Below are 15,482 nucleotides of genomic sequence, written 5' to 3'. Positions count from 1 at the left end.
CTCTCGGGGGAAGCTTCATAAACAGTGAAGCAGGTTTGCATGTGTCTTTCTGTCTCTGTTCCTCTCTATCTCCCCTTCCCCTCTCAACTTCTTTCTGTCCTATCTAAAGAAAAAAAGAGATAGAGGACCTAGTGGGGGTTGTATTGTTAAATGGGAAACTGGGAAATGTTATGCATGTACAAACTATTGTATTTACTGTTGAATGCAAAACATTAATTCCCCAATAAAGAATTTTTTTTTAAAAAAAAAGGAAAAAAAGAGGTGGGGGTAGATAGCATGATGGTTATGCAAACAGACTCTCATGTCTGAGGCTCTAAAGACCCAGGTTCAATCCCCCACACCACCATAGGCCAGAGGTGAGCAGTGTTCTGGTAGAAAAAGAAAGAAAGAGGGGAAGCAATTACGGAAGCCAGACCTTCCACCTTCTGCAACCCACAAGGACCCTGGGTCCATGCTCCCAGAGGGATAGAGAATGGGAAAGCTATTGGGCAGGGGATGGGATATGGAGATTGGGTGGCGGGAATTGTGTGGAGTTGTACCCCCCCCCCCATCCTATGATTTTGTTAATGTCTCCTTTCTTAAATAAAAAAAAGAAAAAGAAAGAAAGAAAATAATAATAATAAAAGTTCATGCAGAATGGAAAGCCAAGCATGTGTCTTCTGGTTCAGGGGTGCCCTGCTGACAGGAGCTAGCAGTGTCCTTTTGCGGGGTCCCCCGGGCAGTGGGAAGACCACTGCAGTTGCTGCTGCCTGCAACCGTCTTGGGCTTCACTTAATGAAGGTGAGGATAGATATGAGGTAGAACCCCATTGAAGCCCCTTCACCAGCCCAAATCCCCCTTCCTCCTTCCCTCTAATACCCTGGCTCTAACATCACAGCCCATTGGCCAGTGGGTGAGTCAAGTTCCCATGATGCTCAGTGACTTAAGAGATGCTGGCAAGATGAAGGGGCATTCAAGATTTGGGTGGACTTTCCCCAAGTCGAATGGTAGTCCTTGGCCAGCATTATCTTTTCCACCACCCGTGCCCTGTTTTTTTCCCATCTTCTGACTCCCTCCCACCCCCATTCCCCTGCCCCAGTCATACTTTCTCCTGGCTCACAGGCCCCCACCCTCTCCCCCCTTGCAGGTACCCCTGCTCCAGCCTTTGTGCAGACAGTAGTGGGGCTGTGGAGACAAAATTGCAGGCCACCTTCTCTAGGGCCCGGCGCTGCCGGCCTGTGGTCCTGTTGCTGACAGCTGTGCACCTTCTGGGCCGGGACCGTGATGGGCTAGGTGAGGATGCCCGTGTGGTAGCCACGCTGCACCAGCTCCTCTTCGATGAGGACCCCCTCAGCAGGTATTACACAGAGCAGGGCATGTTAAAGGGGGCAGGCCTGGCCCTTCTGCCTCTCTCCCTTACCACCGTGGTGGCTGTCAGACATCTTACTCTTTTGGCTGCCCTCCAGACAGCGCTGAGCTGAGGATCCTAGGCTATCCTGAAGCAGGATAATGTGGGCCCTAGTATTTCTTGGTGGACATGAGGCTGAAGAGAAAAGGCAGCCTCTACCTTTTGTGAGGTCTCCCTTTCAAGGCCTCAAGGCATTCCCCAAAGCCTCATGCAGGAACCCCTGGGATGCTGATTCCTATGGTCCCATCAGCACCCACCAGCCTTTACACTGACTTTAGGTCCAGGCAGCACTCACAGCTGCCAGCCACATTCTCGATCTCAGCACCACAGCCTGCTCTGTGGTGAAGCCCATACTGTCCTCTGAACCTGGCTTCCTGCAGCCTCAGCTCAGGCAGTGCTCATGGCCCGCTTCCTGTCTGCAGCTGCCCTCCCCTCCTGGTTGTGGCCACCACAAGCCGGGCACAGGACCTGCCTGCTGATGTGCAGACAGCATTTCCTCATGAGCTGGAGATGCCCGTGCTGTCAGAGGGGCAGCGGCTCAGCATCCTGCAGGCCCTCACTGCCCACATCCCCCTGGGCCAAGAGGTGAACCTGGTGCAACTGGCACGGCGGTGTGCGGTGAGTACTAAGGTGGCATGAAGGCCTCCTGTGCCCTTTGTCATAGGAATGCAGTCCTGCTGTCCTGCAAGTGAGGTGGCATAGCAGGTAGAGCACCAGACTTTCCAGTGGTGAGGCCCTGAGTCCAATTCCTGGCACCATATGTGTCAGAGTGGTTTTCTCTCTCTCGCTTTTTTAAACAAGTAAATATATTTTAGAGGAGATAACACAGCAGGCTGCACAGCAGACTTCCATTCCTGACACTGTCAGAAGCCAGAGTTCAGCAGTCCTCTGGTGGTTATGCAAAGAGACTCTCATGCCTGAGGCTCCAAAGTCCCAGGTTCAATCCCTCAACAACCACCCCCCCACCCCCACCCTGGTACTATTGTAAACCAGAGCTGAGCAGTGCTCTGGGTGGGGGGGGATCCCAAGGCATTGTCATAGGCTCTTTTCTCTGGCAGGAACTCCTGCCTATGCCTAGCGTATGCAGCCATCCCTGTGATTCTCTAGGGCTTTGTGGTAGGAGATCTCTGTGCGCTTCTGACCCATAGCAGCCGGGCAGCCTGCACCAGGATCAAGAACTTGGGGTAAGAAGCTTGGGCAATGGTGGGGATGGATGGATGAGAGACAGGGCCGGGATCTCACTGGGAGACCTGCCTGGGTTTCTTTTTTCTTTTTTTGCCTCCAGGGTTGTCGCTGGGGCTAGGTGCCTGCACTAAGAATCTACTGCTCTTGGAGGCTATTTTTCCCATTTTGTTGCTCTTGTTGTGGTTGTTATTGTTGTTATAGCTGTTGCTGTTGTTGGATAGGACAGAGAAAAATGAAGAGAGGAGGGAAAGACAGAGAGGGGGAGAGAAAGATAGACACCTGCAGACCTGCTTCACCGCTTGCGAAGCGACACCCCCTCCCCCCCCCCGCAGGTGGGGAGCCAGGGCCTCAAATGGGGATCCTTACACCGATCCTTGCTCTTTGGCCACCTGTGCTTAACCCACTTCTTTCTGCAGCTCAGCAGGTGGCTGGAGTGAAGAGGATGAGGGGGAGCTGTGTGCTGCTGGCTTTCCTCTCCTGGCTGAGGACTTTGGGCAGGCGCTGGAAGAGCTACAGGCAACTCACTCCCAGGCCATTGGAGCCCCCAAGGTGAAGAGACACTCCAGGTCCATGGAGGGCTGGGGAGGGCTGGAGCTGCCTCCACCAGCATATCCCCAGCCACACACTTTTCATCTCTTAGATCCCATCAGTGTCCTGGCATGATGTGGGTGGGCTGCAGGAGGTGAAGAAAGAGATTCTGGAGACCATTCAGCTCCCTCTCGAGCACCCTGAGCTGCTGAGCCTGGGCCTGAGGCGCTCAGGGCTTCTGCTGCATGGGCCCCCCGGCACTGGCAAGACCCTCCTAGCCAAGGCAGTCGCCACCGAATGTAGCCTTACCTTCCTTAGGTGGGACGGTTGGGGGCTGCACTGGACCTGGAAGTGGGAGAGGTCAACCCAGAGTTTCATTGTGTGTTTCCATGTCTGATGGGTCTTTCTTTCTCCGCACTTAGTGTGAAGGGGCCTGAGCTCATCAACATGTATGTGGGTCAAAGTGAGGAGAATGTACGAGAAGGTAAGTGGGTAGAGTGAGGCGGGACCAAAGCCTAATGTTTCTGTGGCAGGCCCTTCCCCTCAGGCTGCTCATGGTCACCCATCACCCTTTTTATCAAGTCACAGTTATGTCTTGGGGAGCCAAGTATCTGGAGTGCCAGTGAGGCCAGAGTTCAATTATCAGACTCAGTTTCCTTCTCTGCTTCCTGGCTTCCAATGTCACCCTGAGTTTGCCTCTCCTGCGGGTCCCTCTCTTCAGTGTTTGCCAGGGCCAGGGCTGCAGCTCCCTGTATTATCTTCTTTGATGAACTGGACTCTCTGGCCCCAAGCCGAGGGCGAAGTGGAGACTCTGGAGGTGTGATGGACAGGTGGGGGTCTGAGTGGGGATGGAATCTGGGGTCTAGGATGGAGGGATGTGAGTTGGGGTGCAGCATTCATGAGTCCAGAATTGCTGCCCTTCCTATTTGAAACTAGTACAAGGGAGCCAAGGAGTCGGGCCCACTTGGGGCATTAAAGGGAATAGGGGCCTGCATGGAGGAGGGGTAAAGGGCATGACTGAGCAGGGCAGAAAGCAAGGATGCTCACACCTCTGCTGTCTCTTCTGCAGAGTGGTATCTCAGCTCCTGGCTGAGCTGGATGGGCTTCACAGCACTCAGGATGTGTTTGTGATTGGGGCCACCAACAGACCTGACCTCCTGGACCCTGCCCTTCTGCGGCCTGGCCGGTAAGCAGCTTGTACCTCTCTCCTCCATCTAAACCATCTGGATTATCCCTGACCCCCAGCCTGCGTCTCCATCACCTCTCATTCTGGGCTCCCAGATACTCACACTCACCCGTCTCCCTAAAGATTTGACAAGCTGGTGTTCGTGGGGGCAAACGAGGACCGGGCCTCCCAGCTACGTGTTCTGAGTGCCATCACACGCAAGTACGCCACTAAGGGGAGGCTCTCAAAGGGTTCAGGCCCCAGGGTAGTTGGGGAAAGTGTTCAGCAAGTCAGCAACGGCCTTGGAGGGAGAAGGCAGTCAGGGAGACTGTTCCGCACATCTCCCCACACAGGTTCAAGCTCGAGCCCTCGGTGAGCCTGGTGGACGTGCTGGATCGCTGCCCTCCCCAGCTGACGGGCGCAGACCTCTACTCCCTCTGCTCTGATGCCATGACAGCCGCCCTCAAACGCAGGGTCCGGGACCTGGAGGAAGGTGAGCTGCTTGCCAGCCCCAGCAGTCAACTGAGAAGCTCCTGGGAGCTGGGCCCTAGTCCCTGGTCTGCATTTCAGAGAAGGGACTAGTGATGCTTGGGAAACCCTGGGCAGGAAGGTGCTGCTTCCAGGGCTCTTCTCTGATTGGCCTCAGGTCCCCTGCCAGCATAGGCACACTGAACTTATGTTCCCCTTGTGACCCCCCCAGGGCTGGAGTCTGGGAGCTCACCGCTGCTGCTCACCATGGAGGACCTGCTGCAGGCTGCGGCCCAGCTGCAGCCCTCGGTCAGTGAGCAGGAGCTGCTCCGCTACAAGCGCATCCAGCGCAAGTTTGCCACCTAGGGGCCTTCTGCTTTGGGACCCGACTGTGACAGCTAAAGGAACCTAGGTACCGTGGTCCAGGAGGTGGTGCAGATGATAAAGCATTGGACTCTGAAAGCATGAGGTCTGGGGGCCAGGCAGTGGCGCACCTGGTTGAGCGCACGTTATAATGCACAAGGACCCGAGTTCAAGCCCCTGGTCCCCACCTGCAGGGTGAAAGCTCCACGAGTGGTGAAGCAGAGCTGCAGATGTCTGTCTCTCTCCCTCTCTATCTCTCCCCCTCCATGCTCAATTTCTCTGTCTCCACCCAATAATAAATAAAATTTTTTAAAAAGCATGAGGTCCTTAGTTCAACCCCCAGCAGCATACGTATCAGAGTGATGTCTAGTTCTTTCTCTCCTCCTATCCCTCTCAATAATAAGTAAGTAAATAAATAAATAACACACATCTGAGACCAAGAGCACAGGTCTCCTCTTCAAGCTGCTGCTGATGCACCCAAAGGCTCACTGAGGTTCTGGGGATTGTGCCCTGCCCTGAAAATAAAGTGTATGCTGCCCCCTCCTGGTGGTGTGATTTGAAAGGCTGGAGCGGGAACAGGAAAACAGATGTAACCCCCATGAGGGCAAGCTGGGCACCAGCAGATCCCCACCCTTTGACACAAACAGAAGGCAATCAGAAACTGAAAAAGGCACAGATCTTATTGTTCACCCTCCCGTTTGCCCGAACTCTAATCCCTGTATGTCCACCAATCAGCTCTCCACCCTCTCACCCCAAGGTTGTGTTCTGGGAGCCAGGTCTGGTGTGGGCTTTGGGCGTCCCCACCTCCCCAGGACTGGCCTAGCAGTAGTGCCTGTGCAGCAGGTTCAGGGACTGAGGCCCTGCTCAGCCTGTCCTCTTGAGCACATGGATGAAGTAGCAGGGGATGTAGCTCTGGTTTGGCTGGTACGGCTTGAAGTCACCCAGGATGCTGTGCTGGCACTGGCCCCCGAAAGCAGCTCGGAGCAGCTCCGTGAAGGATGCCAGGCAGTGTGGGTAGTAGGACAGCCGGAACTTACTGCAACAGAACCCCACTGAGTGTGAGGGCCAGTGGTCTGGGTCCCTGCCAACCCTGCCCCCTCTCCCCCGGGCCCCCAACATGTAAGCACGCACCTCAGTTCTGGAGTGCCATCCTGCCCTGCCCCTGGCACTTGCACAGTGTAGTCCAGGGTCACCATGTAGGCCTTGTTGTTCACCGTCAGCACAGAAGTTGTGATGTCCTTGGTCAAGTCACTCTGGAGGTAGGTAGCACAGGCTGCATGAGCCTCTGAAACCTCTGTGATGCCTGAGCCTCCACATCTCACCTCCCCTGTCCCTCCAGGGGTCCCACCTTGTAGTAGATGTTCTTCCCTGGTGGGGCACAGCCTGTGCTGAGGATATGGTCGTAGTTGCGGTGATCAATGACCAGCAGGCCCCCTGGCCTCACCATGCTTGCTATGTTCTTCAGTGCCAACCGGTGTTCACTCTGGTCTCCTGAACATGGGGGGGGGGAGCACAGACCTCATCTGCCCAAGGCTCCCAGCACCAATGCATCTCCCTCATGCCCCCGCCCTGAATATGCCAGTGCCAAGGCAGAGAGGGACAAAAAAGTAAGAGGCAGCTCTGGGAGGGAGGAGAGTGTCTGCAGAAAGGAGTGTGTGCTGAAAGGAAGAAGCAGGCCCTGGTTCAGACCCTCTCTCACCTTTGCAGTCTGGCAGGTGAGCAAAGCTGTTTCCAAGGCAGATGACAGCATCAAAGCCACCACCTGCTGGCCGGGGCACATCTTTGTCCAGAGTCATCCAGTTGGCTTCCTCGATGACTGGGGGTTGGGGGGTTGTGTGAGGTTCAAAAAGAGAAGAGGGATCAGGATGGTACTAACATGGTACTAACAGTGTCCAATTCCACAAAGTATAGACCTGCCTCAATGTCCCCTTCAAAACACAGGAGAGGTCAGAGCACTATCTCACTGGATAGGGCATGTGCCTTGCCATGCGTGTGGTCTAGGTTTGAGCCCTGGCAACAAATGGGATGTGTTATGGCATTAGAAAAAGCTCTAGTACCACAGTGTCTCTTCTTGTCTCCATCTGAATGAAAAGTAGCTGAGACAGGCAAAATCATGGTTGCATGAGGCCCTGGCTCCACACACACAAAAGACACAGAACTGAAGTTCTAATTAGGGGGAGGAGAAAGACAAGTCAAGAAAAGAATCCTGTGTGGAGGTGGTGCAGTGGTAAAGCTTTGGACTCTCAAGCATGAGGTCCTGAGTTTGATCCCCAGCAGCAAATGTACCAGAGTGATGTCTGGTTCTTTCTCTCTCCTCCTGTCTTTCTCATAAATAATTAAAATATTAAAAAAAAAAAAAAGGAATCATGGTTGCAAAGGAGTACTCTTAAGCTTATGGTTTTCATTTGAGAGGAGACACTACATAGTTAAAACTAGCCTGGTGGCTGGGAGATGGTGACTCACTGGGGAGAGTGCACAGAGGAAGGGGGATACAGAGAGGGAGAAAGACAGACACCTGCAGCCCTGCTTCACTGAAGTCCCCCCTGCAGGTGGGGACTGGGGGCTTGAACCTGGGTCCTTGTGTACTGTAACATGTGCTCTCAACCAGGTGCGCTACCACTCGGCCCCTAGAGTGCACACTACCAGGCATAAAGACTCTTGTTCAGGGCTGGGTGGTGGTGCACCTGGTTAACTGCACATGTTATCATGTTAAATGCCTGGGTTCATGAATGGTGAAGCAGTGCTGCAGGTATATCTGTCTCCCTCACTATCTCCCCCTCAACTATTGATTTATCTATGTCTCCATGCAATAAATAAATAAAGGCAAATGGTATAAATGATAAAATGTTTTTATTTAATTATTCCCTTTTGTTGCCCTTGGTTTATTATTATTATTGTTGTAGTTATTATTGTTGTTGATGTTGTTGTTGGATAGGACAGAGAGAAATGGAGAGAGGAGGGGAAGACAGAGGGGGAGAAAAAGACACCTGCAGACCAGCTTCCATGCTTGTGAAGGGACTCCCCTGCAGGTGGGGAGCCGGGGGCTCTACCGGGATCCTTGCGCTTTGTGCCACGTGTGCTTAACCCGCTGCGCTACCACCCAACTCCAAAAATTATATATATATATATATATATATATATATATATATATATATATTTTTTTTTTTTTTTTTTTGCCTCCAGGGTTATTTCCGGGGTTTGGTGCCTGCACCATGAATCCACTGATCCTGGAGGCCATTTTTTCCCTTTTGTTATCCTGGTTTTTTTTTTTATCATCGTTGTGGTTATTATTATCGTTGTCATTGATGTCGTTGTTGCTGGATAGGACAGAGAGAAACGGAGAGAGGAGGGGAAGACAGAGGGGGAGAGAAAGATAGACACCTGCAGACCTGCTTCACCGCTGCAGGTGGGGAGCCGGGGGCTCGAACTAGGATCCTTCCTCCAGTCCCTGCGCTTTGCGCCACGTGCGCTTAGCCCACTGCGCTACCGCCCGACCCCCCAAAATAAATTTTTTATTAAATATTTATTTATTTACTCCCTTTTGTTGCCCTTGTTTTTTTTATTGTTGTAGTTATTATTGTTGTTATTGATGCCGTCGTTGTTAAATAGGATAGAGAGAAATGGAGAGAGGAGGGGAAGACAGAGAGGAGGAGAGAAAGATAGACACCTGCAGACCTACTTCTCCGCCTGTGAAACAACTCCCCTGCAGGTGGGGAGCTGAGGGCTTTATGCTAGTCCTTGCGCTTTGCACCACGTGCGCTTAACCCGCTGTGCTACCACCCGACTCCCTCAAATAGTATTTAAAAGAAAGACTTAGGTTCAAGCCACCATGTGGAAGCATCATGCAAAGGGAAACTTCATAAGTAGTAAAGTAGTATTATAGTCTCTCTGCTTATCTCTTTTTCTCTCTCTCTCTCTATCTCTCACTAGCTGGGGGGAGAAAGGGGGAAGAAAAAAAAAAGTCCACTGACAGTGGTGCAAAATCCCAGTAAAGCCTGGCCAGATGTGAAAATAAATAAATAACCTAGCAACTTGTACCTGACAACTCATTCTGGTGCTTAAACCTTCCCTTTCAGACAGATGGCAATGTTTTTGATGTTCTCATGGGGGAAACAAGACACCCTACCCAGGAGGTATGGGATCCACGTTCTTACTGGCTGTGCTGATGGGAGGTGGGACTGAGGGACCTACTCACCCCACTTGTCAAAGGCAGGTTCATGACGCCGGTTCCAGCGCTCTTTGAGTGCGTATTTCAGCATTTTGTCACTGGCATCCACGCTTGTCACATTGAAGCCCTCTTCTACCAGCATAATGGAGTCTACCCTGAGCAGGCCAGGGCAAGAGGCAGTCAGAGGAAGACCTTGCGCTGAGCACTGCCATCTCCTCAATCATTTTAACATTTAATTTATTTTACCAGAGCACTGCTGAGTTCAGGCTTGTAGTGAGTGGTGCAGAGAATTGAAGCTGGAACTTTGGAGCCTCAGGCCTGAGAGTCTACATAACACCTATGCTATCTCCCCTACCTTGTACTTAATTTTTTTAAATTTTCTTTATTTATTGGATAGAGACAGCCAGAAATCAAGAGGGTAATAGGGAGTGAGACAGAGAGACACCTGCAGCACTACTTCACCACTCACAAAGTTTTCCTTCCCCCTGCAGGTGGGGGGAGCCAGGGGCTCAAACCAGGATCCTTATGCCTGTCCTTGTGCTTTGCACCAAGTGTGCTTAACTGCTGCACTACCGCCAGACTCCCCTGACTTAATTTTTTAATGAGAGGTACACAGAGAGAAACCAGAGCACTACTCAGTTCTAACTTATGTTGGTACTGGGAATTGAACCTAGGACCTTGGAGAGTCAGGAATGAAAGTTTTTTTTTTAAATATTTAATTTATTTATTCCCTTTTGTTGCCCTTGTTGTTTTATTGTTGTAGTAGTTGTTGTTATTGATGTTGTCGTTGTTGTATAGGACAGAGAGAAATGGAGAGAGGAGGGGAAGACAGAGAGGGGGACAGAAAGATAGACACCTGCAGACCTACTTTACCACTTGTGAAGTGAGTCCACTGCAGGTGGGGAGCCGGGGGCTCGAACCAGGATCCTTACTCCGATCCTTGCGCTTTGCACCACGTGCCCTTAACCTGCTGCACTACCACCCGACTCCCAGGCATGAAAGTTTTACATATCCATTATGCCTTGAGTCTTTAGAATCCTCTGCTTGATCCCCTCAATCTTTCTCACTGACCTCAGTGACCTAGCAAATCTGTTTCTGGTCACTATGCAGCAACTTTCTGGAATCTCTCTTTGGCATTTATTCAGAGTCAAACACTCTCAAATATGTGTTAATCCTTATGACAGTCCTGTGAGGGAACTGGTGTTATTTCTACTTGAGAAATGGAGTGAACAACAACAACAACAAAAAGGACCGGGTGGTAGCGCACCTGGTTGAGCACACATGTTACAGTGCTCAAGGACCCAGGTTTGAGCCCCTGGTCCCCACCTGCAAAGGGAAAGCTTTGCAAGTTGTGAAGCAGGGCTGCAGGTGTCTTTCTCATTTCCTCTCTATCTTCCCTACCCTCTCGATTTCTGGCTATCTCTATCCAATAAATAAAGATTAAAAAAAGAAGAAGAAGAAGAAATGGAGTGAATTGCGGGGGGGGGGGGTTAGATAGCATAATGGTTATGCAAACAGACTCTCATGCCTGAGGTTTTAAAGTCCCAGGTTCAATCCCCCACACCACCAAAAGCCAGAACTGAGCAGTGCTCCGGTAAAAAAAGAAATGGAGTGAACTGAGGAGGTAGTAAACCATGATGGTTTGGCAATGCTAGGGATTGTACTTGAGGCCTGGGAACCTCAGGCATGAAAGTGCTTTTGTGACACCTTTATGCTGTCTCCCAGGCCCATTATGGCAGTTTAGAGCACAGGCCAAACAGATCCTAACCCACCTCGTCTGCATTTCCTCTCCACTGGGTTGGGCTACTTTAATACTCTGAGGCTGCATTACCACTACTTACCTCCTGGAGTTTTGTGAGGATTTCAAAGTCTGGTCTATCTAACGCTCCTGGCACAGCTCTTTGGCACGGGCAAGTGCTGAACAAACGTTAACTGTGAACGCTGCCCAAGGCCATCATGACAGGAGGAACAATACTGTGGCTGCTAGCTCATGTCCATCATGCTCAGCAACAGCAGCAAAAGAGCTGCCACAGTGAACCGTCTCCCCCACCATACAGTGCCCACAGGCGCCCTCTCACCCCAAGTCTCCCAGCCGCCTACTCTGGGCTCATTTGCCCAGGGCACACGCACTCCAGTCGGGTCCCGCCCGGCTCCGGCTCTGGGTCCGGCCAGGCGAGCCTAGGCGGCTGCCCCGACGTGCCCGCGGAAGTTCTCCGCCCGGACCGCGGAAGTTCTCCGTCCGGGCCGCCCGGGTGGAGCCGGCCTCCCCGCGCCCCGACTCACCCGGTGCCGCAGGCCACGTCGAGCACCCGCTGGCAGCCGTGCTGGCGCAGCAGCCCCAGCAGCCAGGACTTGTACTCAGCGGTGCGGCTGCTGGTGTCCCCGATGTAGAGCTGCCACACGCGCGCCGCCTCCCCATCGGCGTACTGGTCCGGGAGCCCTTCGGCCGCCACCCCCAGCGAGCGGGTCCGGTACACGCTGTCCACCATCCTGCCAGCGGGAGAGCCAGCCAGACAGCGTCTGGCGCTGCATTTATAGCGCCAGCCCTGCAGAGCGCCCCCACCTGCCAATGGCAGGTGAGCTCAGAGACACGCCCACCCCCACCCCCACCCCCCGGGCTCCCCGCCATCCAGCGCTCCTGGCTCATGAGTCTGGAGACACGAGCTCTGGAAAATCCCAAGGCGGGGCCCCTGACCACTACACCAGACGACCTGCCGGAGGACCTGGGAAGTGTCAGGAGATGAGGGAGGAGAGAGATCTCAGACAAGTACCTCCGCTCCAGCTAGAGAGAAGACTTCACTGGTCTTGCAGAACTGGGTTTCCATGCCTGGACAGTCAGGGACATTGGCATGTCCGGAGAAGAAATGTCCAGCAGGAGGGTCTGGATAGAGGGGTAAGGGAGGATGGGAAGTCGCTGGGGCGTGTGCAGGTCTGGCCATGTGAGTTCAAGGGCAATTTTGGCCCAAACCATCATTCCGCCCACCCAGAGGCAGGTGCTCCTCTGTCCTGCTGGTGACACAGCAAACTTTATCCTGAGTCACCTAAAACTGGTCCTTCCAAATCCTTGCCAGCCAAACACCATTCATTCAGAGAGAGAGAGAGAGAGAGAAAACACTCACACATGTGATGCCAGGGGTAGAACTCAAGACCTCATGCTTGAGAGTCCAACACTTCATCTCCTGGGCTGCTCAAACACCTCTCTAAAGAGCATATGCTTTAAAAAATTTTTTTTAAATATTCATTCATTTATTTTCCCTTTTTATTGCCCTTGTTTTTTATTGTGGTTGTAGTTATTATTGTTGTTGTTTGTGTTGTTATTGTTAGATAGGACAGAGAGAAATCGAGAGAGGAGGGGAAGACAGAGGGGGGAGAGAAAGACAGACACCTGAAGACCTGCTTTACCGCCTGTGAAGCGACCCCCCTCTGGTGGGGAACTGGGGGCTCGAACTGGGATCCTTACACCGGTCCTCGCACTATGAATCCACTACTCCTGGAGGCCATTTTTCCCATTTTGCTGCCCCTGTTGTTGTTATTATAATTGTTGTTGTCATTGCTGTTATTGCCATTGGATAGGACAGAGAGAAATGGAGAGAGGAGGGAAAGACGGGGGGGGGGGGGGAGAGACACCTGCAGACCTGCTTCAATGCTTGTGAAGCAACCCCCTTGTAGGTGGGTAGCCCAGGGCTCGAACCAGGGTCCTTATGTTGGTCCTAGTGTTTCGTGCCATGTGCGTTTAACCCTCTGTGCTACCACCCGACACCCCGCTTTTTTTAACTTATTTTTTCTAGATTTTATTTATTTATTAATGAGACAGACAGGAGGAGAAAGAGATAAAAACCAGACATCCCTCTGCTATATGTGCTGCCGGGGATTGAACTTGAGAGTCAAAAGGTTGAGTCTACTGTGCCACTTCCTGATCCATAGCATGTGCTTTTTTTAAAACTATTGATCTGAAAGAAAAAAAAGAAAAACTATTCATCTAAAAAAAATTTTTTTTTGATAGAGACAGAGAGGCAGAGAGAAATAATAAAAGAAACCGTAGCACCCAAACTTCCCTCAATGTGGTGGGGGCTGGGCTGGCACCTATCTTGTGCACATGGGAAAGCAGCGCATTACCCAAGTGAGCTTTGGGTAATTAAAGTGAGTTTGCCAGCCCAAGACCATCTGCTGTGCACAGAGGGGCCCCCACAAGATGGGAAGAGCAGGGACTTCATTCTTGTAGGTCAGGTGCTCCTCCAGCTGTGCCACCTCCCTGGACCTGGCTGCCAGGGTGGGAGTGCTTGACACTCTGCCTATTCTGTTACTTATTGTCACTTCATGAACGAGTCCTTTGTTTTGGTTCATGGACATTTACACTTCTTCCCAGAGCAGAAGGTGAGCCAGGGTCCTCCTTACTGTGTTCTAGTTTTTATTATTTATTTATTTATTATTTTAATAGTGACTGCCAAGACCGTAGGATCATCCCGTACTCATCTTTCTCTTTCTGACTTATCTTAACATAATTCCTTCTAGCTCTATCCAAGACAATAGTGAGGTACCACTTCACCCCTGTGAGAATGTCATACCTCAAAAACTACAGCAACAACAAATACTGGAGAGTTTGTAGGGACAAAGGAGACCTTCTGCATTACTGGTGGGAATGTAAACTGCACCAGCCCCTGTGGAGAGCAGCCTGGAGAACCCTCACAAGGCTAGAAATGGACCTTCCTTATATATATATATAATTTTTTTTTTTGACCAGAGCACTGCTCAACTCTGGCTTATGGCAGTGTCGGGGACTGGACCTGGGACTTGAAAGCCTCAGACATGAAAGTCTCTTTGCATAACCATATATATATATATATATATATATATATAACCAGAGCACTGATCAATTCTGGCTTATGGTGGTGCGGGGGATTGAATCTGACACTTAGGAGCCTCAGGCATGAGAATTTGTTTGCATAGCCATTATGCTATCTACCACCTCCCATATTTAAAAATATTTTATCCTTATTTATTTATTGGATAGAGATAGCCAGAAATTGAGAGGAAGGGGAAGATAGAGAGAGAGAGACAGAGAGACATCCGCAGCCCTGCTTTACTGCTTGCAAAGCTTTCCCCCTACAGGTGGGGACCAGGGGCTTGAACCTGGATCCTCGAGCATTGTAACATGTGTGCTTAACCAGGTGCACCACCACCTGGCCCCCTGTTTACTGTGTTCTGACTAGGACAAGCCCCTGGACCCAAGAGGCTTCAGCAAGATGAAGGTGTGGTTCCTGGTCACCACATGGGAGCGTCGTGAGGATGGAGAACTTCACAAGCAATGAAATGGTGTTGTGGTTAGTCTCCTCTCTCTCTGTCTCTTGTCCTCTATCTGAAAAGAAAAGAGAGAGAGGCTAGGTGATGGTGCACTAGGTTGAGCATGCATATCACAATATGCAAGGTCCTCAGTTTAAGCCCCTTGTTTTAAGCTGCAGGGGAAAAGTTTCATGAGCAGTGAAGCAATGCTGCAGATCTCTCTCTCTTTTTAAATTATATTCATTTATTAATGAGAGGAGGTAGGAAGAAGGAGACAGAAAGAACCAGACATCTGGTATATATGCTACGGGGGACTGAACTCAGGACCTCATGCTTGAGAGTCTAATGCTTTATCCACTGTGTCACCTCCTGGACCACAGTGTCTTTCTTCTTCTTTTTTTGCCTCAAGGGTTATTGCTGGGACTTGGTGCCTACACTACTACAAATCCACTGCTCCTGGAGGCTATTTTTTCCCTTTTGTTGTCCTTGTTGTTATTGTTGTTGTTATTGCTGTCATTGTTGTTGGATAGGACAGAGAGAAATCGTGGCGGGGGGAGAGGAGGAGAGAAAAATAGACACCTGCAGACCTGCTTCACCACCCATGAAGTGACCCCACTGCAGGTGTGGAGCTGGGGGCTCGAACCGGGATCCTTGGACTGGTCTTTGCGCTTTGCACCATGTGCACGTAAGCCACTGAGTCACCTGCCTCCCTAAAACTATTATTTATTTACCAGAGTATTATTCAGTTCTGGCTTAATGATGGACCTTGGAGCCTCAGGCATGAAAGTGTTTTGCATAATATTGTGCTGTCTTCCCCACCTTCTCACAAAACATTTTAAAGGCTTTTCTTTGACATTATGTCCCTAAACAAACAGAATCAGAGAGGTAGCTCACCACGTTTGGTGCCTATCTTGCCATCAGTGTGGCCCCAGTTCAAA

General features: G+C 51.1%; 2 protein-coding genes across 2 annotated transcripts in view; one reads left to right on the top strand and one right to left on the bottom strand.

The window, feature by feature from the left end:
• PEX6 (peroxisomal biogenesis factor 6) overlaps positions 1–5,444 on the top strand; it is a 14,563-nt gene extending 9,119 nt beyond the window's left edge. Inside the window, exons 4-15 of the mRNA XM_060190819.1 lie at positions 601–797; positions 1,127–1,336; positions 1,810–2,005; positions 2,495–2,571; positions 2,989–3,121; positions 3,213–3,418; positions 3,523–3,584; positions 3,822–3,930; positions 4,170–4,286; positions 4,410–4,487; positions 4,619–4,758; positions 4,966–5,444. Coding sequence (XP_060046802.1) covers positions 601–797; positions 1,127–1,336; positions 1,810–2,005; positions 2,495–2,571; positions 2,989–3,121; positions 3,213–3,418; positions 3,523–3,584; positions 3,822–3,930; positions 4,170–4,286; positions 4,410–4,487; positions 4,619–4,758; positions 4,966–5,099 — 1,659 coding nt within the window. The 3' untranslated portion in view covers positions 5,100–5,444. The remainder of the gene's footprint in view (positions 1–600; positions 798–1,126; positions 1,337–1,809; positions 2,006–2,494; positions 2,572–2,988; positions 3,122–3,212; positions 3,419–3,522; positions 3,585–3,821; positions 3,931–4,169; positions 4,287–4,409; positions 4,488–4,618; positions 4,759–4,965) is intronic.
• Positions 5,445–5,755: 311 nt separating this feature from the next.
• On the bottom strand, positions 5,756–11,781 carry GNMT (glycine N-methyltransferase). Its single transcript, XM_007530447.3, has 6 exons — positions 11,548–11,781; positions 9,292–9,419; positions 6,796–6,912; positions 6,445–6,587; positions 6,228–6,349; positions 5,756–6,132 (listed from the first exon to the last, which is right to left on the bottom strand). The coding sequence occupies exons 1-6, from the start codon at positions 11,751–11,753 to the stop codon at positions 5,961–5,963; spliced, it is 888 nt and encodes a 295-aa protein (XP_007530509.1). The 5' UTR covers positions 11,754–11,781; the 3' UTR covers positions 5,756–5,960.
• Positions 11,782–15,482: the final 3,701 nt, after the last annotated feature.

This window comes from Erinaceus europaeus, chromosome 4, assembly GCF_950295315.1.
Source record: "Erinaceus europaeus chromosome 4, mEriEur2.1, whole genome shotgun sequence".
Lineage (NCBI taxonomy): Eukaryota > Metazoa > Chordata > Mammalia > Eulipotyphla > Erinaceidae > Erinaceus > Erinaceus europaeus.
Note: the sequence above shows the minus strand (reverse complement) of the source record. Positions and strands in the feature narration are given on the sequence as shown.